Source organism: Geotrypetes seraphini, chromosome 8 (genome assembly GCF_902459505.1).
Source record: "Geotrypetes seraphini chromosome 8, aGeoSer1.1, whole genome shotgun sequence".
Classification (NCBI taxonomy): Eukaryota; Metazoa; Chordata; class Amphibia; order Gymnophiona; family Dermophiidae; genus Geotrypetes; species Geotrypetes seraphini.
This window is the reverse complement of record NC_047091.1, coordinates 35,229,264-35,254,303: the sequence shown is the minus strand read 5'-3', so window position 1 is coordinate 35,254,303 and position 25,040 is coordinate 35,229,264. Positions and strand designations below refer to the sequence as shown.

The 25,040-nt window shown below is 46.9% G+C and overlaps 1 protein-coding gene across 4 annotated transcripts; it reads left to right on the top strand.

The window, feature by feature from the left end:
* Positions 1 to 1,345: 1,345 nt before the first annotated feature.
* On the top strand, positions 1,346 to 24,640 carry STMN1 (stathmin 1). 4 transcript variants are annotated; one of them, XM_033954351.1, is made up of 5 exons: positions 1,346 to 1,373; positions 5,595 to 5,660; positions 13,490 to 13,662; positions 13,914 to 14,105; positions 24,118 to 24,640. In XM_033954351.1, exons 1-5 carry the CDS (start codon positions 1,361 to 1,363, stop codon positions 24,175 to 24,177), a joined length of 504 nt encoding a protein of 167 aa, XP_033810242.1. In that variant the 5' UTR covers positions 1,346 to 1,360; the 3' UTR covers positions 24,178 to 24,640. The 4 variants fall into 4 exon arrangements, with proteins under 4 accessions (XP_033810242.1, XP_033810240.1, XP_033810243.1 ...); XM_033954349.1 differs by lacking the exon at positions 1,346 to 1,373 and adding an exon at positions 1,524 to 1,614; XM_033954352.1 differs by lacking the exon at positions 1,346 to 1,373 and adding an exon at positions 2,730 to 2,800.
* Positions 24,641 to 25,040: the final 400 nt, after the last annotated feature.

The window sequence follows — 25,040 nt, the reverse complement described above, 5'->3', positions numbered from 1 at the left end:
ATGAATGGAATGTCATTCCAAGCTTCATGTCGCAACAGATGCAGACACATCTCCCCCAGCAAGTCTGCACATTGCAAAGTCTGGGCCTCCAGTCCTTCCTTGGTCCCATCAACAGTTTCCATGGAGATTGAGATAGCACAGCAGCAGGTGCAGCAGTGATGGGGGATCTGAGTCCTGCCAAGATCAATGATGGGTTGAGATAGGGGGGGGAGCCAGGAACAACCCAAGGCTTCTGCTGCTGTTACAAATTACCCCATATCCTCCACCTTTCAAACCATCTTATTGGGGGCTCTTGCTGGGAATTCTGCAGCCATCACACATGATCAGTCAGCTGCTCCAACAATGATCCACACACATCAAACAGAACAGTCACAACCAGACATACCTGCCTCCTTGAATCAATTTTGGAACATAGGTTTCCTCAGAATCAGCTATATAGTAATATGCCTCCTTCCTGGGATGTACTGTCATCATTAAATACCCTTCTTTTTCATCACTGTAATTTATGAATAAAGCAACTCTGCTTTTCTCAAAACACTATAACAATGAATCCAGAGGTGCACTGGCAGGGTCTATGTATAATGTTAAGGTGGTCAGATATTTTTTTACCCATAATGATGTGCCATGGCAGATTGATTTCCCATTATTTAGCTAACATTTGGACAAATTGAAACATATTTGAAGGTTAAAAACAGACTGTATAGATAATTTAAATCATTAGACTGCACTGTTTTTGGTACACCAGTCTATATTTCTTCTGTCAAATTATTTTGAATTTGAAACCCATGTCCAACAAAAAGATATGTAAACCAGTGTTAAACATGATTTAAAGAAGGAACTAAAAAATTCTCTTCTGAACATAGCTCATATTCTGCTATTTTTAATAGACAGATTAATCTCACATCTGTTTGAAAGGGTGTTACTTAACCATTTCATGATCAACAAACACTTGTGTGGAAGGATAATATAATACACAGCCAACTCCCTTCTACTCACAAACACACTCCAAAGAAGACAGAGGGTAAAGTGGAGACAAAAAACGGTGTCCCTGACAATGCAAATGGGCTTCACGAACATCTAAGCCAAAACAATGTAAGAGATTACAAAGGAAAAAGCCTCAGAGCCCCTGCATTACTTAAGGCTTATAACATCTCCCAATGTGAGAGGTTTTTTTATGCTTGTGACAAGATTCACCCCTTGAGAATTTTCCCACTTTTAATTCACTCAATAAGGTGTTTGTGGGAGGGGTTCTGAGGCTTTTTCCTTTGTAATCTCTTACATTGGTTTGTCTTAGATGTTCGTGAAGCCTTTGCATTGTCAGGGACACAATTTTTTGTCTCCACTTTACCCTCTATCTTCTATGGAGTGTGTTTGTGAGTAGAAGGGAGTTGTCTGTGAGTTAACTATTTCATGACAAAAGTGGTTCGAGAACATTGCTATATTTAAAACAAACTGTAGAGGCGAATTAGGAACTGGGACATAAATAGTGTTCTAGGTCAGTTGTTTTGTTTACCTCCATCTTCAAAACAGGAACAAAGATGCCTTACTGGAATTTTCTTTGCTTTGTTAATATTTTATACTTATTTGCAACTGTCTCTCTGCTCAAGATCCCAGGTGAAATCTTTCTCTCCAACACTTGAAATCTTATTGTTGCTTACCACTGTAATGGCAGGCTCTGTCTTTACCCTCTGAACAGAACTTGCTGAGCTAACCAGCCACTGAGTAACTTTTGATTATTGATTTCTCAACCATTATCTGAGTCATCAGTTTCATTTTATAGTAAGGTTGAGTGCAAATTAATGAAGAGACTATAGATGGGATTTAGGATGGAATTTTGAATCTAGAGATGGTCTCATTATCATGGCTTGTAATATGTTTGTAGATCACAGTAAAATCCATAAATATGTGGTGGAATTTAAGAGCTTACTAGTTGGGGATGAAAAATGGGTTGTGTTTAGATAATGGAACTGGTCCTACATAGTTCTTCTTTTTCTATAAAGGACAAGATGGGTAAATTGTTTCCTTTTATGATTTTTTAAGTACACATGTATTGTTGATATGTATGTACTATGATGTATATTTTCTTTTTTCTTGCCTTTTTATATGTTTATTTCTACAACCTACTTGGCTAATTTGGAGTGACAAAATTCCAAAAAGGCATGGCTATAAAACAGAGGTTCTGTTTAAAGCAGGGGTTCTCAACCCAGTCCTTAGAACACGCCTAGCCAGATGGTTTTCAAGATGCCCAGTGAATTTGCATGAATGCAAAGTTATCTTGATAAATATTGATTAGGTTATTGACTGTTGCTGTAATTCTATTGTTGAAGCTTTTAAGTCTGTGATTCCTTGGTTATTTTCACTTTTATAAAGCACTGGACCGTGAAAATGGGATATAGCAGTAAATAAGCATCATATTGATACTGATGTCCTTTGTAACTGTTGGCTGTTTGTGTCCAAGGGCTGGGTTCAGATTCAGAACCACTTCAGAACAGCATAGAAAAGGTAGATTGCAGGTGGTCAGTCACAACTGTAAAGACAAAGGGAGAGGGGGGTTGCAGCCACAACCTCCACTCTTTCACTTTATGCCCTGAAACAGATTATAAGACTACATTTCCCAAGATGCATCCCGCTTAAGTTGTTTACCTAGGAGGAGACGTCATCCGTCCTTACAGAGCCGGGAAAGGAGGGGCGCACGTGCCCAGCCTCTCCACCAATGTCAGGGTGGCTGTGTGCGTCACGTGGCGCCGTTTGGCGCTTTTGTTCGCCGCCGTTGGGCATCGGTCTCAGTCAGCCGGAGCAGGTGGGTGTGATAGCGGAGTAACGTGGTGGCTGTGGCTTTCTCCAGTTGCGCTTCGGCTCTGGGCTTTACTTCACTTGGACGAGGGAGAGCGTGTCACTAGCCGTTGACCAAGCCCCCTCCCATGCCGCTCTTTATTTATAAGCGAAGACCCCCCCCCTTCCTTCCTTCCTGTTCGGCCTTTGTTTACTCGGACGAACTCTTTCGGCTGTGCCTTTAGGAGCGAGCGAGAACCTCTTCCCGCCTCCGGCGGGAGCGTGTGTGTGTGCGCGGGCTGCCGCTCGTGTCGGAAGCTCGGCATCCGAGTCGCGCTCTGCAACTTTGATCCAGGCGCGAACGAAAAACGGGCGTATCGGCGCGAGCTGTGCAGGGGAACCCCCCCTCAATCCTTCCGAGGGTCGCGTCCTGTCTACCTCGCCGCGAGGGTTCATTGTTCCTAGAGCTCTTTCTCTTATTCGCGGAGACTCGAAAATAAGCGGGCGAGTGGGGGGGGGGGGGGCTCGCCTGCGTCCACTGCCCGGGGGCTACGCGCCATTCCGACGGTTTGAACAGCTCATGTGGCGTTCGCGCGCGCCACGCCGCGCTGATTGACAGTTCCGGGAGCCAAACGGGGCCCGCGTGAGCGCCGTACCGCCTACGGGAAGGCGGGGCTCCTGCGATGGGCGGGGCCAGTGGCGGATTGCGGCCGTTTGCTCCTCGCGCCTCGTTGTTTTGAATTCTTGGGCGCGTGCGGAGGCGGGCTCTGTCGCTATTGGCCAAACAGGGACGCGCCTTGGGCCAATCCGCTGCGAGGAAGCGGCTTGCCGAGCTCTTTGTTGTACTGGCTTGGGCGGTGGAGCCCAGGTTGTTTTGAAGATGAATTGACATGATGACATACGTTTTAGCCTCGATAATAAACTTTAGCAACCCAAAGTAATCCGCCTAGGCTTTAAAGATAGGAATGATATATGTGCAACTAAAAATAATCATGTGCTTTTGTTTTTCACCATCTTAAAAAAAACCCCAAAACAAAACAATTGTAAAACTAATTGCAAAGCAATGTGCAACCTGCTGCTGGATCAGCCACCTCGGCTCAATTGTAAGAATTAAGTACAGGGTGAACTAATAGGTTTGCACTATAAATGTGGGATAAATTCTCGCTGGATAACATTCTGTAGGTATACGTTTTTATAATTGTACTCATATGGGGGAGAACAGTAACTGTTCCACTATCTTGGAATTCTTCGAGGCCTGACATTACCAGATCCACCCAAAAACTTAAACTATCTTTCCCCTCATTAAAAGGTGTCATTTATGCAGGAAAATTAGGGAAATCTCTTTTCTTCAAAATCACTGAGCTTTGGCATAACATTCCTGTCCTGCTGCGGAATCTGGGCTCCTTCCAATTATTCCGAAAGCATCTGAAAACCTGGCTTTTCTCAAAAAATGCAAAGCTCTCCACCCCCCCTTATAACCACTAATTCTTATTATGTTCTTCCCTCATTTATTAAAGTACCTGTAAATTGTGCTGAGCTCTATCTTCTTTATGGAGAGGATGCAGTATATAAACTTAAGGTTTAGTTTATACATTTGTACTTTTTCTAGAGGTTCTTTATTTGTACCATGTACAAAATGGAGATCCTAAGCCCTCTAGAGGTAAGGCTAGCTATCCATCATACTTGACTGTGACGTGACTTGCCTTGACTGCTACTGTAAAGGCGTGAGCTAAAACTACAGCCGAGTACAATAAATAATGTTACATAAGCATACTTCATACATAAGCATACTTCATGCAGGTTGCAACCTCTTAAAAGCTTATGGGGTCAATATTCAGTTGTCAACAGCATTTTGCTCTGAGTTGATGATGATATTCTCAGATAGTGGAAGCAAGGTCCTGTGCAGGCTTCATATTTGAATAAACAAAAAAGGAAAACTGCAGTTAGGGTCCCGGTTTCTAACACTAAGCGTTTTGTGTCTTCAATAAAGTTCCTGAATCGCATACATCATCTTTGCAGTTTTCCTTTTTTGTTTAGTCGTTTGCTCTCCACTGCAGACCTGTTAAACTTCTCTTTGTCTTGTCTTTCATCTTTGAATATCCAGTTATCTTTAAGCTGGCTGACATACGTGCTTAATAGTACTCGTCACTTAAGTGGCCTGTGAGTTACAGGCTTTGTGATTAGCATGGACTGAAATATTAGCAGCAGTTACTACCTCTTTTACTAATGCGTAGTGTGGGTTTTAGCACCAGGAGCAGTGGTATTCTATGAGCGTCGGAGCAATTACCGCTGCTGCCGGTGCTAAAATCTGTGCTACACGTTAGTAAAAGAACGGGTTAGGTTAGCCAGTTAAGTGCTACTGAATAATAGTAGCTAGTCCCAAGCAAGCAAATTTTTTTTTTTTTAATAATTTCTTTATTCATTTTAAATCGCACAACAAGTGTACAGAAATACATCATTTAAAACTTCTATATAACACTTGAAATTCTTTCTAATATCATCAGAAAAACATATATCCCTTCCCTCCCACCCTTCTTTAAATATTTCAAACAAAACATATTATGAGTACTTAATGATTGTATACATCAGGCCCAATGTGATTGGAGGTATCTGATTTGACACTTGAAAAACTGGCTTTCTGTCATAGGGTGTCTCCTTTCTTGGTGTGAAAGTATGTTAGTGTAAAATGTAGCTTATGAAATGTTAAGGCAGTATGTCGGTAGAAAAGGTCCATCTTGCTTGCCCAATTTCATTTATAGTACTATACTGTTACACCACAGTCGATCTAAAACTATATTAATAAAAGTTTTTTTTGCGTTTAGGTATCTTATGTGAATTTTGTGGTGCATATTTTGAAGTGTTTTTACTCTTTGTCATGGCTACTTCAGGTAGGTGAATTTTGTACTATAAGCTAAATATCATGCATGATTTTCTACTTCAAGTCTTTTGAAATAAAAATCAGAGTTCAACATCTTTTTATATCAAAAGGGAGGCCCTACAAGTCGGAGAACAGTGGTGTGTTTTGTTGGGGGTTTTTTTGCCAGATGCCATTGTTAACCTCCTAGCTATGTAACTACTGTATAGGTTTGTCCCTATTTATATCATCCTTGAATGGGGTTGGTTTTTGGTTTGTTTGTTTTTTTTCTCAAGGAAGTGAAGACATTCAGTTAACACAATGCCATCTGGCTCCTGCTTAGTTAACCCTATTGAGTGACATAGCACTTAACTGAATTGTGCTGCTATATATTGCTGCTAATTTGCTATCTCCTGATGATTAGTTTAGGGGCAAAATGGGTGGAGTGCCTACTTAACTGGTTAGCGATGACTTTTCATTCTGCTAACCAATTATTTAACTGTATACATTTAGGATATCAAGAAAGCTGTCAAACCTTATGCACTAAATTTAACAGGACAAGGTCTGAATATCAGCCAACAATTGCTGATACTTAATGCTGTGGGCCTTACATGCCAAGTATTGAATATCTGGGGCAGTCAGCCTACAACTTTGATGCCACATACTGCTGCAAGTGCTATATATTTAAGCTGTAATAATGAACAGAAATGATAAGACTTTTGGCTGTCACTGCTATGGATGTGATAGCCATGAGGGAGACTAAGAAGGTACCCAACCTAAAGACATGAAGTACTTAGGTCAGAAGCTTCTCTTAAATCTTAAGGCAGTGTCAATTTAAATATGATCCCAGATAATAATGAAAACAAGGGCAGACTTTCACATCCTTCCTCTCTCCTCTTTCCCCTCCCTCTACTTCAAAGCATAAGAGCATCAGCAGTCAGCATAGGCTCTTGTTTATTGTACTTGCCGACCCCAATTCTCTAGTGGGTTTTCAGTCTGTCAGGGAAGTCCATGATGAGGAGGGGGACACAGCCTATGAGCTTTCACTAACCAACAGACCCTATTCTGTTGGCCACTGTCATACATGGGTCACAATGGAGGCCCTGAGGGAAGGGTTGCTGCCCTTATTCTCTAGCATCCATTTAGTAATGAGAGACAGAATTGGTTGCGAGTTGGGAATCACTGGCATAGACACAGGGACTATGAGCATGTGTACATGGCTGTGTAATGTCCCAGAGGTCCATTTGTCTGCTCAGCTCCCTGTAGTAAGGGAGATGAGTTGGGAAGAATTGGTAGAGAAGAGAACTGGAGTGAGTCGAGCAAGGCTCGGTGCAGGGTGTTACTAAAGCAGGAAAAGAGCAGGAGAACACTGGGAATTAAGCACTACAATGCCCCCTACTGCCCCGTATCGCAGCACAGATTCACAAACTTTTTTTTTTTTTTTTAGTGTGAAAAATCATTTAAGAAATGTACCTAGTGGTGGTCATGTTGTGGTTTGTTTTTTTTAAAAGCATTATGATTTGTTACCGATTTTTAATAAAGGTGTATCTGTACAAGATTCTTTTAGCAGGTTTGTCTTGGCTGATTATATATTCAGATTCAGTTGCAAGCAAAATTAGTAAGGGCTAGTTTATTTTAGTCCATAGTACACACATTAAGTTCCCAGCGAAGACTCCTGCTAATTGAACTACTGGCTGGAAATACTTTTACTCATCAGATTTCACTGTATCTTATCATGCAGTTTCTTATAGCTCACAATTTTCAACTAAGATTCAATGTGGTTTACAATCAAGATAATGAGTAATCTGTGGTTTACATTAGGATTACACTGCAAGCACAAGCATAGGCAATTTGTGAATCGGGCAGAGAAGAGAGAAGTCTTTAGCATTTTTTTGAAGCTGTAGTAATTGACCAGCTGACATCAAAATTCAAGGCCTCAAAGTGTGGCATAGACTACCCGCATTTCTAAGGTAGACTTGAACATTTTCGTTGCGCATTATTTGGGAGATGAAAGGTCAGTTTGAGAGTTATGTTCTGGAGGAATCTGTGGGAGATAACCTCTTGGATAAGCTAGATTAGGGTTTTCCTCTATAAAAACTGAGTATCTGCTTTTATCCCAGGACAAGCAGGCATGATATTCTCACACATGGGTGACGTCATCTACGGAGCCCCAGCGCGGACAGCTTTTTAAGCAAACTTGCTAGAAGTTTCAAGTTTGCACACTGCACCACGCATGTGCTAGCCTTCTCGCCACTAGAGGGCGCATCCCCACCTCGTGGTCCTCAGTTCCATATCCAGCAAAAAAAAAAAAAAAATTCGATTTTCCTTTTCGCTCCGGGGGCTCCCGGTAGCCGTGGCCGAGGAACCTCGCTTGTTCCCGGCCTTGTTTTGGGCCCATGTCCCGGCCCGTAACGGGTTTTAAGAAGTGTGGTAAGTGTGATAGGCTTTTGTCCATCACTGACCCTCACAGGTGCTGTATACGGTGTTTGGGGCCCCATCACCCGACAGCATCGTGCCCTAAGTGTGCCACCTTCCAGAAACGGGCCCTTACTCGTCGCAAAGCCCGCATGGCTGATCTCTTTGCCGTCGATACCCCGACGGGGAAGGCCTCGAGCTCGGCCTCGGCTTCGGCCCCGGCCTCGGCCTCGACATCGGACCCCTCGGCTCCCGCGAAGCCGGTTGCCTCGCAGAAGCAAGCCCCGGGTAAGTCTCGACTTCCTTCCTCAGTTTCATCTAACAGGAAGCCATCCTCGGGCTCTTCGTCGGCGGGACCGTCGACCTCGACCCAGCCCAAGGTGTCGAAGGGGTTAGCCCCGAGGGAATACTCGAAACCGAGGTCGCCCTCTGCGGAGCGCCCCCAGGTGTTGCCTCCGGGTCTCACTATCCCGGCGTTCCAGGAGTTGCTTCGCGCTTTAATCTCCTCGGAGCTTTCCGGGGCCATTGAGACCTTGCAGCAGGCTTCGGCCTCGCCTTCGGTCTCTGGGGCCCCGCAGTTGGCGACCTCGGCCTCGGGCACCGGCCTTTCAGCGGCCGAAGCTGCCTCGACCTCGACGCTTCCCTCGGATCCGACCCCGGTGAGACAGCCCGAGGTTAGTGTGCGGTCCCGAGACAAGCAGCGCCGGGTACGCCGGATCTCCTCGTCCTCGTCCCCGAGGTCTTCACGGGGTTCCTCGCCCTCGAGCAAGCCTCGGGCGAAGCAACGCCTTAAAAAGGCTAAGCGGGCTCGAGCCTCGCCTCTGAGGAGTCGTCGCTCGACCCCGCCCGAGACTGGAGCTTTGCGTGTCGAGGAACTCCGCCTCGACAACCCAGATCTTTTACGGTCCCCGATCAGGGAGAGTTCCCGTGCCTCCTCACCGAGGCGGAAGGGACGGGCCTCCATACCCCGTACCCCGGGGGGTTCCCCACGGGGGTCTCTTTGGCGGACTGTGTCCCCGACTCCTTCGAGGTCACGGGATCGTGCCTCTTGGGGTTCGGGGTCCGGGGGACAGTTCGGGTATTCTCGCCAGGCCTCTCCCTTCGGCTCCGTTGAGAAGTCTCGGTCACCCTCCCCGCCTGCACGGACATCTTCTTTTTCAAAGTTTGTCCATGACATGGCGAAGGCTTTGGGGGTGGACCTGTCGGCAGGGTCACACTATACCAAAGAATTTTTGGAGGAACAGTATTCTCCTGCCCCTCAGCGGGAATCCCCCCGCCTCCCGCTTAACAAGGTCCTCCTTCAAACCTTGCTGCGGAACCTTGAGATCCCTCTTACAGTGGCGGTAGTGCCCACCAAGATGGAATCCAAATACCGGACTCTTCCCCCTAAGGGGTTTGACAAGGGGCAACTCTCCCATCAGTCGCTCTTGGTGGAGTCGGCTCTTAAGCGCTCGCAGCCTTCTAGAGTCTCGGCTGCTGTCCCCCCGGGGAGAGAGGGTCGGACCCTAGATAAATTCGGCCGTCGTCTGTACGTGAATTCCCAGATGGCCACAAGGGTCCTCAACTATGCTTTCGCCTACTCTTCCTACCTCAGGTCCATGGTCAAGGATCTGCCGGATTTTCAGGGGGTGATCCCGGAGTCACAAAGGGATAAATTTGCCACTTTTGCGTCGAACCTGTCCCAGCTCAGATTCTATCTGTTTCACGCGATATATGACGCCTTTGAGCTTGCCTCGAGGGTCTCGGCTTGTGCGGTAGCCATGCGCCAGCTGGCGTGGCTCCGGACCCTCGAGATGGACCCCAACCTGCAGGAGCGATTGGCCAATCTACCCTGCGTCGGGTCGGAGTTATTCGACGACTCCCTGGATGCGGCTACCAAGAGGCTTTCTGAGCAAGAGCGCTCTCTGGCGTCTCTGGTTCGTCCAAAGCCTAAGCCGCCGGCTCAGAGGCCTTTTAAACAGCCGCCTAGGCGGTATCCTCAAAAATCAACACCGGCCTTTTCGAGGCCTCCACCCCGTCGCCCTACCCAACAGGGTAGAGGGGGGCCCGCCAAGCCCGCTACGCAGGGGGCGTCCAAGCCGGCGCCGTCTTTTTGACGGGATGAGCGGCCGGGGGCTGGCCCCTGCCGCGAGGTCGCTCAACCCCCTCCCCATCGGGGGTCGGCTCACGGCTTTTGCCAGGGCTTGGTCTGGGATTACGTCAGACGCATGGGTGCTCCGGACCGTCTCAGAGGGCTATTCGTTAAACTTCTCCAGGCAGCCTACAGACATGCCCCCCGGGGCGTGCCCGTCCAATCGAAGCCAGTTGACCCTTCTCCGAGAGGAAGCCAGGGCCTTGTTGAGCCTTCGGGCGGTCGAAAGGGTGCCTCTCGATCAGCGAGGCCGGGGATTTTATTCCCGTTACTTTTTGGTCCCGAAGAAGACCGGGGACTTGCGCCCCATTTTGGTCCTCCGGAAGCTCAACAAGTTCCTGGTCAGGGAGAAGTTCCGTATGTTATCGCTTCCGATTCTATATCCTCTGTTGGACGAGGGGGACTGGATGTGCTCCCTCGATTTGAAGGAAGCGTACACCCATGTTCCGGTGCATCCCGACTTTCGGAAGTTTTTAAGATTTCAGGTCGGGGACTTGCACCTACAATACCGTGTACTACCCTTCGGTCTGGCTTCGTCCCCTCGGGTATTCACGAAATGCATGGTGGTGGTCGCGGCTGCTCTGCGTTCCCGGGGGTTGCAGGTCTTTCCATATCTGGACGATTGGCTGATCAAGGCCCCGACAAGGGAAGGAGTTATTTCAGCGACCCAACAGACTATCACGCTTCTTCAGGGTCTAGGGTTCGAGGTGAACTTTCCCAAGTCTCACTTGCAGCCGACTCAATCCCTCCAGTTTATAGGGGCCGTGCTGGACACGGTTCTCCTCTGTGCCTTCCTTCCTTCTCCACGACTGGAGGCCCTGCTTCGCCTGGGCCGGCAGGTTTCGCAACTGCAGGTAGTGTCGGCTCAACGCATGATGGTGCTTTTGGGGCACATGGCGTCAACGGTCCAAGTGACCCCATTTGCTCGGTTGCACCTGAGGATTCCTCAGTGGACCTTGGCCTCGCAATGGCGTCAGGACCGCGACCCGCTATCTCGACGTTTGACTGTGACTCCGTCTTTCAGACGCTCGCTCCGTTGGTGGACCAACTCTACCAATCTGTCCGGAGGTTTGCTCTTTCGCGTCCCTCCGCATTGCAAGGTCCTGACCACGGACTCTTCGGAGTATGCGTGGGGGGCTCATCTAGACGGTTTACGAACGCAAGGCCTATGGTCGGCCGCGGATCGTCGGTGTCACATCAACGTGTTGGAGCTTCGTGCCATTTATCTGGCCGCTTGGGCCTTCGGTCACCTCCTGCACGATCGAGTGGTTCTCGTTCGGACAAGACAACCAGGTGGCAATGTATTACGTCAACAAGCAAGGGGGGACGGGCTCTTGGCCTCTGTGCCAGGAAGCCCTGCGGCTTTGGACATGGGCCGTCTCTCAGAACATTTTCTTGCGGGCGGTTTACATTCAGGGGGAGCTGAATTGTCTAGCAGACAAACTCAGTCGTCTCCTCCAGCCGCACGAGTGGTCGCTGAACTCCCGAGTCCTACGCGAAGTCTTCGACCGCTGGGGGACTCCTCAGGTGGATCTGTTTGCTTCGCCCGAGACTTGCAAACTACCCCTCTACTGTTCTCGGATGTACTCCCGGGACCGTCTCGAGGCCGATGCTTTTCTTCTCGACTGGGAGGGGAGGTTCCTTTATGCGTTCCCTCCTTTTCCTCTGATTTTGAGAACGCCGATTCATCTAAAATCGACCAAAGCCACTATGATTCTCATTGCGCCTCGTTGGCCAAGACAACACTGGTTCTCCCTGCTTCTTCAACTCAGTGTCAGGGAGCCTCTGCTTCTGCCTGTCTTTCCCTCTCTGCTGTCTCAGTCGGGGTTCGCTGTTACATCCCAATCTTCAGTCGTTACATCTGACCGCTTGGTTCCTTTCCCCTTGACTTCGATTCCAGTTTCTCACTCAGTGCGGGAAATCTTAGAGGCCTCTCGCAAAGTCTCGACTAGGCTTTGTTATTCCCAGAAGTGGACCAGATTTTCTTCCTGGTGCTCCACCAACCACCTTGACCCGGGTTCAGTTCCTGTGTCTTCGGTGCTGGAATATCTGTTGCATCTGTCGAATTCTGGTCTGAAGACGACTTCCATTCGAGTGCATCTTAGTGCAATTGCTGCATTTCATCAACATCTCGAGGGTCGTTCCCTCTCTCTGCATCCTCTGGTTTCTCGTTTCATGAGGGGTCTTGTGAATGTTCATCCCCCTCTCAAGCCTCCCCCTGTGGTATGGGATCTTAATGTGGTCTTGGCTCAACTGATGAAACCTCCTTTTGAGCCGATCGATAAAGCTCTTCTTAAGTTTCTCACTTGGAAAGTAGTCTTTTTGATTGCGCTCACGTCCGCTCGTCGGATTAGCGAGCTACAGGCTTAGGTTGCGGATCCTCCTTTCACTGTGTTTCATCATGACAAGGTGGTTCTTCGCACCCATCCCAAATTTTTGCCTAAGGTTGTGTCTGATTTCCACCTCAATCAGTCCATTGTTCTTCCAGTCTTTTTTCCGAAGCCCCATTCTCATCCTGGTGAAACGGCGCTTCACACGCTTGACTGTAAGAGGGCGTTGGCTTTTTATCTCCAACGTACTAAGTCTCATCGGAAGGTTCCTCAATTGTTTTTGTCCTTTGATCCTAATCGGGTAGGACATCCGGTTTCCAAGCGTACCTTGTCCAACTGGTTAGCTGCTTGTATCTCTTTTTGCTACGCTCAGGCTGGTCTCCCGCTCTCGGGTCGAGTCACGGGGCATAAGGTCCGGGCGATGGCAGCTTCGGTTGCTTTCCTCCGTTCTACTCCTATGGAGGACATATGTAAAGCTGCCACCTGGTCTTCGGTTCATACGTTCACCTCCCACTACTGTCTGGACTCCTTGTCCAGGAGTGACGGCCGGTTTGGCCAGTCGGTGTTACGTAACCTGTTTTCCTAAATTGCCATCCTCCCACCTGCCCTCTTTCTGGTTGGCTTGGAGGTCACCCATGTGTGAGAATATCATGCCTGCTTGTCCTGGGATAAAGCACAGTTACTTACCGTAACAGGTGTTATCCAGGGACAGCAGGCATATATTCTCACAACCCGCCCACCTCCCCGGGGATGGCTTTTCTTTGCTGGATATGGAACTGAGGACCACGAGGTGGGGATGCGCCCTCTAGTGGCGAGAAGGCTCGCACATGCGTGGTGCAGTGTGCAAACTTGAAACTTCTAGCAAGTTTGCTTAAAAAGCTGTCCGTGCTGGGGCTCCGTAGATGACGTCACCCATGTGTGAGAATATATGCCTGCTGTCCCTGGATAACACCTGTTACGGTAAGTAACTGTGCTTTTTTGCTCAAGATATGCAGGTGAAAGAACTAGAGAAGCGTGCCTCAGGGCAAGCATTTGAACTTATACTGAGTCCTCGGTCAAGTGAATCAGCCCCAGAGTTTCCCCTATCTCCTCCCAAAAAGAAAGATGTTTCACTGGAAGAAATTCAGAGGAAATTAGAAGCTGCAGAAGAAAGGCGCAAGGTAAATATTGTCATGTTTATAATGGGAGTTTGACATTTGGGAAGGTGTCTTCTAAGTTCCAAGGTCTAATGTTCAGTATTAAACAAGATTCATAAAAAGTTTCCACTGTTGTAAACTATTTCAGCTCCACTGTTAATACATCAGTAATTTGTTTACCAATTTAAAACAGTTTTCTGTAACCTTGGTATGTGCAATGCAGTGGTTAAATCCACAGGTAAATATTGGCTTAGATTTTGTTACCTCCTGTTTAGTCTCATGAAGCCGAAGTGTTAAAGCAACTGGCTGAGAAACGGGAGCATGAAAAAGAAGTGCATCAGAAAGCAATAGAAGAAAATAATCTCTTCAGCAAAATGGCAGAGGAGAAACTGACCCATAAGATGGAAGCCAACAAAGAAAATCGGGAAGCGCAGATGGCGGCCAAGCTTGAGCGTTTGCGAGAGAAGGTAGGTTGAGATTTCAAAGTCATTGAAGCTAGAATTTTAGACTTCAGTTTTCGTCCTGCATTTATATTTGACCTATCCTGCCCTCAAGTTCTGGTTACCGTATCACAAAAACAAATTATATTTAGTGTTACTGAACTGTTTAACATAGAAACCTGTCTAATCCCTCTGCAGTCTTATCTAGTTCTACTGTGGATTTACTCATTCCACTGGCACTTCCTGGGGGGGCACCATGACATCATGGATCTTTTTTACATGAACAGATGATGCTTTTTGCTTATCTATATCATAGCTTGCATGGTATTCTTCTAAAGTGAGTAGTAGTTGTCTATAAATGCAAGTATTTTGAATCTCTAGTGGTTCAGGCATGAGGTGGATGGTGTGTAGTAAGATGTACTGATCCCAACTTTTTTTTCTTTTTTTTTTTTTTTTTTTAATTTAGCTCTAACTCTATTTCTTTAGCACCTCTCCAGACTGGCACAGTTCACTGATGAATAATTGTTCACCATGACCAGCAGGTGGAGGCTGAAATACAAATAGCTGTGTTTCCCGCTAACATTACCAGTCTGTTCTCAGTCTCCAGCAGGTGTTGTAAGCTGTTGCAGTCTTCCCTTGATTAGTAGAGCTGTCGGAATTTGTTTAGCGGCCTCCTTGCCCTATCTGGTGCTCGACTGAGCTTGGGGGGACCCTTTCTGAGGTCTGTCCAACCTCGGGGGTGTCAACACTCGACAAGGTTGCGTTCCTCACTCCATTTCCTCCACCTCAAAATTTTGTAGAGGTGCCTCAGCTGTAAGCCTTGCCACATGGCTTAGAGAGCCAGTAGTCTGTTCTGAATAATTCAGGCCTCTCAGCCGCTATAAGTCTGGGGTGTGGGTTTGTTTGTTTGTTTGTTTCTTGTGGGCTTTGCGCTGATTTTGTCAAAGCGCCTCCATCTTGTCTGCAGCTTCAGGTGACCTTCCCCCTGTATTGGAGAGACAGGGGCAGGTTTCTGCTAGGTCCACGGCTTTGTCAGCGAACCCCGTTGAGTCGCCAGTGTGTTTTTCCCATGATTTTGTTTTAGCCTTATGCAAGGCTTATCTTCAGGCAGCCGGGAGCCTGCTTCTGTCCCGGGGGGTTTCCCTCTATGTCCATTCCGGTTCACCCCCCTCAGTGCCGGTTTTGTCCCCGTTCCCTCATCTTTTGTCCAAGCGGCTGAGGTCTCTTGGGATGATTTTTTTTTTTATGAGCAGTTTTCGCTTGATGAGGACCTGGACCCCTTGGAGGACCTCCAGGATCCTCTCAGGGGGACGGATGCTGTAGGTGGAGGTTTTTCGGTTCCATCAGCTGGCAAGGATGCGTCTGGTGCGCATTTTTCAGTGGGAGGAGCTCCAGGAGTTTATTCGTCAGGTTTCCTCGGTGTTGTGCTTCGAGGAGGATGCGAAGGAGCTCCTGCATGTGGTGGACCCCCTCCTTTGGTGGATATGTTCAGTCTCCTGCTCTTTTCTTATGCATCAGGATATTATGCTTGTGCCATGGAAGGCGCTGGAGTAGCCCTTTTGTTTTGTGTGCTTTATGGCTTGCCCATAGAGGGGGATAGGGATTCCTTGATGTTGCCGGTAGTGGACATGGCAGTTTTGTTCATCGCAAACGGCATACGTTGCCAGTTGAGGGCAGCTCAGCTTTGAGGGACTCTGAAGCACATAGGTTGGGGTCTCTTAAGCATAATTTTGATGTCACTGCCCTAGTGGTCCAGGCGGCAATGTGTGGCGGTCTGGTGGCTTGGGCTTCTTTTTGGTGGGTTGAGTGTGTCCTTGACCAGGAGTCTGACTGGTCCTTGGTGGAACAGGAAGTAGCCAAAGGGTGCTTCCTATCTCTCAGATGGCATGTATGACCTGTTGCGTCAGCCAAGTCCATGGCTCTCGGGATGACCGCTTGTCATACCTTGTGGCTCTGGGTTTGGTTGGCGGATGCGGCATCTAAGGCTAAGCTGATGAAATTTCCTTTTCGAGGGTCTTTCTTGTTTGGCGAGGATTTGGACAAGTTGGTTCAGACCTTAACAGACTCTAAAGGTGCCCCATCTTCCTGAGGACCTTGCCTGCCCGCCTGCACGGGATGGTGTTGCTCGGGGGCATTTTTGTGATTTCACAGATACCGCCCTGGTCGAGGGGCAGCTTCTTTTCCTGCTGCCAGGTCTTCCTGGGGCCATTTATTTCAGCGCACGCAGTCTTGTTGGATCAAAGTTTTGAAATTGCTGGGTGCACGGAGAAGTCGTCTTTGCTACCTAGAACTAACCAGTGAATTTTGTTTGAGATCAACTTTTTGTCTTAACCAGTGCAGTTAGGCTAGGCATCTAAGACTACCATTTCTAGATGGCTTCGTATGGCTATCTCATCAGCGTACATTGGCCGCCAATTTCTTTGAGCCTTCATTCTACTAAAATTGTGGTGTCTTCATGGGTGGAGACATGAGCAATTCCACCTGAAGAAATTTGTAGAGCATCTACATGGTCCACTCTCCATACATTAATAAAGTTTATAGGGTGGATGTGATAGCGAGGGAGGATACCACTTTTGGATTCTCAGTGGTAAGGGCAGGATAATCTGTTCCACACTAGGATCAGGAGACTGCTGTGGTACATCACCTCCTGCCAGGACTTGTATACCATTTTCACTCGAAGGGAAGATTAGGTTTGTCTTCAAAATTAATCTTCTTTCTGGGAAAAGAGTGAGTCCTGACACCCCGCTCTGTCAGTCTAGAGTTCACCTGCCCACTGTTCAGACAAACAGATGTCCAGAGCTGGAGGTTTTCTTCTGTCAGGTTCCCCTCCCCCCCCCCCCAATTCTTTATTATTTTCAAAACTTACAATAAGTGTAACATTAAATACCACATTTTATACATCAATGACACACTTAATATACCATTAATATCCATTTCAGAATTAGTCCCCACCCCCTACACATTCACAATGCCCATCACATAAAACTTATATCATAAACCCCCAATATATCTAAATTCATTAATCTATCAGACCCCCAACCTCCCCCTCCCGGATGTGCATGTTATAGGGAAAAACAATAATTAAGTATTACAATATTTTGTTAATGGTTCCCAAATCTGAAATTTCTTAAAATTCCCTTTCTGAATGGCTAATATTCTTTCCATTTTGTACACATGACACAATGAATTCCACCAAAAACTATATTATCCCAGGACAAGCAGACAGCATATTCCCACACATGGGTGACGTCAGCAACGGAGCCCCGCAGCGGACAGCCTCGAAAGCAAACTTGCTTGAAGATCTCGAACTTTCGAGTGCTGCATCGCGCATGCGCGCGTGCCTTCCCGCCCGAACTAGGGGGCGCATCTCCTGTGAGGATCCTTAGTTCAACGTTTTCCGCGGAGCTGAGAAGACTTGTCGACTTAGTTCCCGTAGCGTTGTGCCTTCTCTTCACCGCGGCTGAGTAGTCTTTATTTCTGTTCGGTCGCTGTGTTTCATTTTGTTTCTACTTAAAAAAAAAAAAGTAAAACTTTTAGTTTTTGTTTTTCTACGTCGGGTTGGGAAATTGAGGCCTAGGCCTCTCTCCCTCGTTCTCGACACGGACTTTGTCCTTTCTATGTCCCAGCCTGTTACCGGGTTCAAACGGTGTTATCTGTGGCAGGACTATTTCCATTACTGACCCCCATAGTCTGTGTATGCTCTGCTTGGGGACGACTTATCGTCCCGAAGACTGCCTTCGCTGCCTCACTCTTCAACCTCGTGCCTTTAAACGCCGCTGCGACAGGTTCTTCGAGCTTTTTCCTCGAATGGAGCCCGAAAAAGCGGTAGCCTCGGCTGAGGCATCTGTGAAACCCTCCACTTCGGGACAAGCCTCGAGTACAAAGACTTCGACTTCGCCTACTCTGCAGGCCTCAGCCTCTAAGTCCTCCTCGGTGTCCTCGAAGCCTGGACTGGGGGGTAAGTCTCCTGCTTCCTTTTCAGGTACCAATCCTAAGAAGCCAACGGAGTCTAATACCTCGCAACCTGGGGCTCCAGGTTCGACTCCGTCTTCGAGACCGTCTTCCAAACGTGCTTCCAAATCGAGGGAATACTCTCCTCTGAGGTTGTCCTCAATGGAACGCACGAGACCTCCCGTGACTCCGAGTCCCTTGGTCTCTGTCCCTATGTTTGAGGACATGCTCAAGTCAATTTTGACCACGCAAATTTCCTCAATCGTGGCACAATTGGTCCCGACCTCGACCTTGTCTTCACAGGTCCAGCCTGAGCAGCAGTCCCTGCCTCGTCGGCGGTCACCTCGCCGCAGGTCTCGATCTCGAGTCTCTTCCTCGGACTCTTCACCTGACAGAGCCTCTAAGCGGTCTTTACCTCGATCGAAGCACCGCTCTAAGTCTTCGAAGGTCCTTTCCTCGAGGAGCTTAAGACCTTCAGATTCTTCGAAACACGTGCCTCACTCTCAAAGTACTGTTGCCTCTTCTGTTTCATTGAGGCATTCTAGGTCGAGGACCCCGCCTTCGAGGCTTTTGCCTAGGGAACGGTCTCCTTTAGCAAAACCTCGTACTCCGCGCACTTCTCCGTCTCGGAGTCTTAAGCGGAAACATTCCACCACACCGCCTCTAACTGGTAGTGCAGCATCCTCTGTTACCTTATGTCTTGGTTCGGAGCCAGTTTCCCAGTATTCCCGCGAGGCCTCCCTCGCTCTCGCTCTGCCTCTCCTCAGGAAGCTTCTACGTCGAAGTCTTCCTCCTTTGCAAAGTTTGTCTTCGACATGGGCCAGGCTCTTAACATCGACTTACGTTAAGATTCGAAGTACACACCTGAGTATTTGGCGGATATGGAACTTTCCCATCCTCCCAAAGAAACATTACGTCTGCCCATGACACCTGTGTTGAAGCAGACTTTTTTGCGGAATATGGAGACTCCTTACTCTGTGACAGCGATCCCATCTAAGTTGGAGTCTCGATATCGTACTGTGCCTTGCAAGGGGTTTGAGAAATCACAACTTTCTCACCAATCTTTAGTAGTGGAATCATCCCTGAAGAAAGCTCATCCTTCTAAAGTGTCTGCTACAGTTCCACCAGGGCGTGAAGGTCGCACTATGGATAAATTTGGGCGAAGACTTTATCAAAATTCGATGATGACTAACCGAATTCTAAACTATAACTATGTCTTCACTTCATATTTTAATTATTTTTTGAAACAGTTGTCATCCTTTTGCCCAGACTGGCCCAGAGAACGCCTTGCTGAGTATAAGCAAATTATTCAATCTCTCTCACAATTGCGTCTCTTCATGCTGCAGGCATCTTACGATGCATTTGAACTTTCTTCTCGGGTATCGGTGTTCGCAGTGGCCATGCGACATCTGGCCTGGCTCAGAATAGTGGACATGGATCCCAATTTACAAGATCGGTTAGCAAACCTACCGTGCCAGGGCTCTGAGCTTTTTGATGATTCGATTGAGGCGGCTACTAAAAGGCTCTCGGAACATGAACGTTCTTTCGCCTCTCTTATACACCCTAAACCAAAACCTTCCACATCTAGGGCTTACAAACTTCCGGCTCTTAGATACCCTATGAAGTCCACGCCAGCTTTCTCTAGGCCTCCACCTAGAAGGCCTCAACAACAGCGTCCTCAGAAGCCCCAGACGCCTGCTGCGACAAAACCCTTTTTGACGGTCCAGTGGTGAGCATTCCAATCGCCTTGTATCCGAACTCCTCCCTGCCCATCGGAGGCCGCATTTCCCTTTTTATATCTGTCTGGGAAACCATTACATCGGACCTCTGGGTCTTGACGGTCCAGTGGTGAGCATTCCAATCGCCTTGTATCCGAACTCCTCCCTGCCCATCGGAGGCCGCATTTCCCTTTTTATATCTGTCTGGGAAACCATTACATTGGACCTCTGGGTCCTCACGGTCATCCGCGAGGGATACTCTCTACGACTCCTTCAGGTGCCTCCAGATCATCCTCCAGGAGAGTGTCTTTCCAGTCTCTCGCAACTCCCCCTTCTTCTTCGGGAGGCTCAGGCACTTCTTCGCCTTCGAGCTGTGGAGGAGATTCCTCCTTCCGAGCACAATCTAGGGTTTTACTCCAGATACTTCCTAGTTCCCAAAAAGACGGGGGATTTGCGACCTATTCTGGATCTCCGTGCTCTCAACAAATTTCTAGTCAAAGAGAAGTTTTGCATGCTCTCTTCCAGTTTTGTATTCTCTCATGGATCAGGGAGATTGGATGTGCTCACTGGACCTCAAAGAGGCTTATACTCGCATTCCTGTTCATCCGAAATTCCGCAAATATCTCCGGTTCAAGGTGGGGAACCTTCATCTTCAATACAGGGTTCTTCCGTTTGGCTTGGCGACCTCTCTTTACCAAGTGTCTAGTCGTGGTAGCTGCAGCCCTTCGTGTTCGAGGGCTTCAGGTATTTCCTTACCTCGACAATTGGCTTATCAAAGCCCCTTCTCTTCCAGGGGTTACTCAAGCGACCCTTCAGACTATTTCTTTTCTTCAAAGTCTGGGGTTTCATATCAACTTTCCAAAATCTCAGCTAGTTCCAACTCAATCGATCCAATTTATTGGCGCAGTATTGGACTCGGTTCACATGAGAGCTTTCCTTCCTCTCAATCGTCAAGAAACCCTACTACACCTTTGTCATCGCGTAATTTCCATGTCAACGCTCACGGCTCGTCAAATGATGGTCCTCCTCGGGCATATGGCATCTACGGTACATGTGACTCCCTTTGCAAGACTCCACCTTCGCGTCCCTCAGTGGACTCTGGCGTCTCAGTGGCAGCAGGGCCTAGATCCGCCTTCTCGTCACATAGCGGTGACGCCTTTATTAAAGAAGTCTCTCCACTGGTGGATGCTCTCTTCCAATCTTTCCAGAGGTTTGCAGTTTCACCACCTTCCTCATCAGAAAGTACTCACAACAGATTCGTCCGAATACGCATGGGGAGCCCACATAGATGGTCTCCGTACGCAAGGGTTGTGGACCGCCACAGATCGTCGTTGTCACATCAATCTGTTGGAACTCAGAGCGATCTTTCTTGCTCTCAAAGCTTTTCTTCACCTCCTTCACGACCAAGTAGTCCTTGTTCGGACGGACAATCAAGTAGCGATGTATTATGTCAACAAACAGGGTGGGACAGGCTCCCACTCCCTTTGTCAGGAAGCTCTGAGGTTGTGGCATTGCGCGATTTCTCACAACATCCTTCTCAGGGCGGTATATATTCAGGGTCAACAGAATTGCCTTGCAGACAAATTGAGTCGTCTGCTTCTACCTCACGAATGGACGCTCAACTCCCCTACACTTCGTCAAGTATTTGTTCGATGGGGAACTCCACGGGTGGATCTCTTTGCGTCACCCAACAACTTCAAACTTCCTCTGTTTTGTTCCCGCATTTTCTCACCTCTTCGTCTAGAGGCGGATGCTTTTCTTCTGGATTGGAGGGGTCAGTTTCTTTATGCATTCCCTCCATTCCCTCTAATTCTCAGAACTCTGGTCAAATTGAAGTCGGACCATGCCACAATGATTCTCATAGCTCCCAGGTGGCCCCGACAACCTTGGTTCTCTCTTCTTCTACCAGTTTTTCCTTCTCTGCTCACTCAGAGTCGGGGGTCTTTACTTCATCCCAACCTACAGTCTCTTCACTTGACGGCTTGGTTCCTTTCCACTTGACTGATCCTTCTCAATTTTCTCAGTCTGTTCAGGATGTCTTTCTGGCGTCCAGAAAACCGTCCACTCGTCAATGTTATGGTCATAAGTGGACCAGGTTCTCGGCTTGGTGTTCTACTCATAGTCTTTAACCAAAATCTTCTCCTCTGAATTCAGTTCTAGATTATTTGCTTCATTTATCTCAGTCTGGCCTTCAATCCACCTCTATTAGAGTTCATCTTAGTGCCATTGCTGCTTTTCATCAACCTCTGGATGGAAAACCTCTCTCGGCACATCCTCTGGTTGCTCGTTTTATGAAGGGACTTTTCAATCTCCATCCTCCAGTTAAACCGCCTCCTATGGTTTGGGATCTTAATGTGGTTCTGGCTCAACTGATGAAACCTCCGTTTGAGCCTATTGACTTGTCTCATTTTAAATATCTTACTTGGAAAGTTGTTTTCTTAATTGCCCTCACTTCGGCTCGTCGAGTCAGTGAGTTGCAAGCTTTAGTCTCGGATCCGCCTTTCACAGTTTTTCACCATGATAAGGTGGTTCTACGTACACATCCAAAATTCTTACCTAAAGTAGTGTCTGATTTTCATTTAAATCAATCTATTGTGCTACCAGTATTTTTTCCTAAGCCGCATTCTCACCCTGGTGAGGCGTCTCTACATACTTTGGACTGTAAGGCGTTTTATCTTCAACGTACTCAACCTCACAGGACTTCTCCTCAACTTTTCCTTTCTTTTGATCCAAATAGGTTGGGCCGTTCTGTCTCGAAGCGTACCATCTCCAACTGGATGGCTGCTTGTATTTCTTTTTGCTATGCTCAGGCTGGTCTTCCTCTACAAGGTCGAGTGACGGGCCACAAAGTTCGAGCTATGGCGGCTTCTGTTGCTTTCCTCAGATCAACTCCTATTGAGGAAATTTGCAAAGCTGCCACTTGGTCCTCGGTTCATACTTTCACCTCTCATTACTGTCTGGATACTTTATCCAGGAGGGATGGCCATTTTGGCCAATCTGTTTTGCAAAATCTTTTCTCATAAATTGCCAACTTCCCTCCTCCCTTTTTACTTAGCTTGGAGGTCACCCATGTGTGGGAATATGCTGCCTGCTTGTCCTGGAATAAAGCACAGTTACTTACCGTAACAGGTGTTATCCAGGGACAGCAGGCAGATATTCCCACAACCCACCCACCTCCCCTGGTTGGCTTCTTGGCTTGGTATCTGAACTGAGGATCCTCACAGGAGATGCGCCCCCTAGTTTGGGCGGGAAGGCACGCGCGCATGCGCGATGCAGCACTCGAAAGTTCGAGATCTTCAAGCAAGTTTGCTTTCGAGGCTGTCCGCTGCGGGGCTCCGTTGCTGACGTCACCCATGTGTGGGAATATCTGCCTGCTGTCCCTGGATAACACCTGTTACGGTAAGTAACTGTGCTATTAAGCCTCATCCAATTCTTCCAATTGCTCGTAATTTGTTGTATGGCAACTCCTGTTATTATTAATAAAAGCCTATTGTTCTTAGATGATGATTGACTTTTAGCTGTTATTGACATGCCAAATAGCACAGTATCATAGGATAATGCTCTGTCAGATGATTTAAAAAAAAAACAACCCCCCCCAACAAAGTGTTAAGTGAGTCTCTACAAACTCCATAAGTTTAATACTGGTTGCATTTTGATGGGTGGTTGCTATTTGTTCCATTTAAGTTGCTTAAGATGTTTAACCCACATGTGAGTATATGCCACCTGCTTGTTCTAGGATAACAGAAATATTTTAATGGGGAGTCTCCCCGTTCCCCTTCCTTTTTATTTTTTTTGTTTTTGTTTTAGTGCTGTTCAATTGCTTTGGTGCAAACTGAAGGGGGATTTACAACACTGGAGAAGGAGGTAGAGCTGAAGAATGTAAATTCCATCCTTCTGCAATCAACTCGTAAGTATGGGAATATCACTTACTGTCGCGACTTGTATGCTCTTTTTCCAGAAAGATTATTGAGGTAAATACCTAATCTTCCCATAGCCAAAAATTATCCCTATTTTCAGTGGAAGGCAGATGCATTAATGGGCAGGGTCTAACTATCCACAAACTTCATCTATTATCCAGATTTTATGTATAAAGCAAAATGGAATTCTAATGTATGGCTTAACTTGTAGTATAAGATGTTTGACCACATGCCAATCAGTATGAATATCGCCCTGCTGAACATGTAGTGTCAGTGCTTTGCTTATACTGGATTCAGGCAGAGCAGAGATGTTGTGAGACCATTCTATCTAGTCTTTCTGCCTTTGAAGTACTGATATTGTCACAAAGGCATAACACGCTCTTCTTCCCCCCCTACCCCCAAACCATCACCTAAAAACCATTTTAATGCAATTACATCTTTTTCCCTCCTCAGGACAAGAAAGTGGAAGAGGTTCGAAAGAACAAAGAAACCAAAGATGATGCTGAAAACTGAATTATGCTATTCATTCTGGCAGTGTGTGTGTTTGTTTTTTGTTTTTTTATTTTTATTTACTGTAATATCCAAAGATGGGTTTTCTTTACTCACTGGTCAGTGTTTATATTGTTTCCGGAGTGACCCTAGAAGCTGTAATACTGTAGATCTGTATAGCTGATCAAAACTGCACATGCTAGGTGTCAAAAAAAAACAAACAATTGCAAAGTTTCACTTTTTTTTAAGTGTTCATAAAATCTATAGGTGTAGCTGTTGCATCCCTTTTTCTACTGAGTACACTTAGTACCGGATTGATAGCTAGTCAGCTGTGTGCTTGTTTGAATGAGAACATTCTTTTTTTGAAATATTTAGTCCCTGTTACATGCTGAATATTGCAACTTAATCTGTAGGTGACTTGGTCTGCAATATACTGTAATTTGTTTACATTTTACTTAATAAACATACAGTATATGTATAAGCATAATGTGGATGTGCTGTTTGTAAAGATACACTTGGGGCACGTTATTTCCTTACCCAAGGCAGCTGAGGCCTGTGTTATGTCCCCTCTTGAATGTAATTAGACAACAAAAATAGTAAAACTAGACTGGAAGCCTTATTTGACCCTTAGAAACTTAAAAAAAACAAACAAACAAAAGCATCACAAGGAAAGGAATTAAATATTTATTGGCAATTGGTATCCCAATAACTTCTCAGCTAACGGGAGAAAAAAAAGCAGCAGCTATGCAATTTGATCACTTTTCAGAAACATATTCTTGTAATATGTTCCCTTAAGAACAATTAACTATTCTCCATTGACAAAGCATAATGTTAGCCACACAATTAGATCTGATAGCACTAAACTGGCCTCCCATTCAAAGATGGCA

Coding starts and splice junctions, on each gene's coding strand:
- STMN1 (XM_033954349.1), top strand. CDS start 1,539: ATGCCTTACTGGAATTTTCTTTGCTTTGTTAATATTTTATACTTATTT. Junction 1,615..5,594: donor CTCTCTGCTCAAGATCCCAG/GTGAAATCTTTC, acceptor TTTTGCGTTTAG/GTATCTTATGTGAATTTTGT. Junction 5,661..13,489: donor CTTTGTCATGGCTACTTCAG/GTAGGTGAATTT, acceptor TTTTTGCTCAAG/ATATGCAGGTGAAAGAACTA.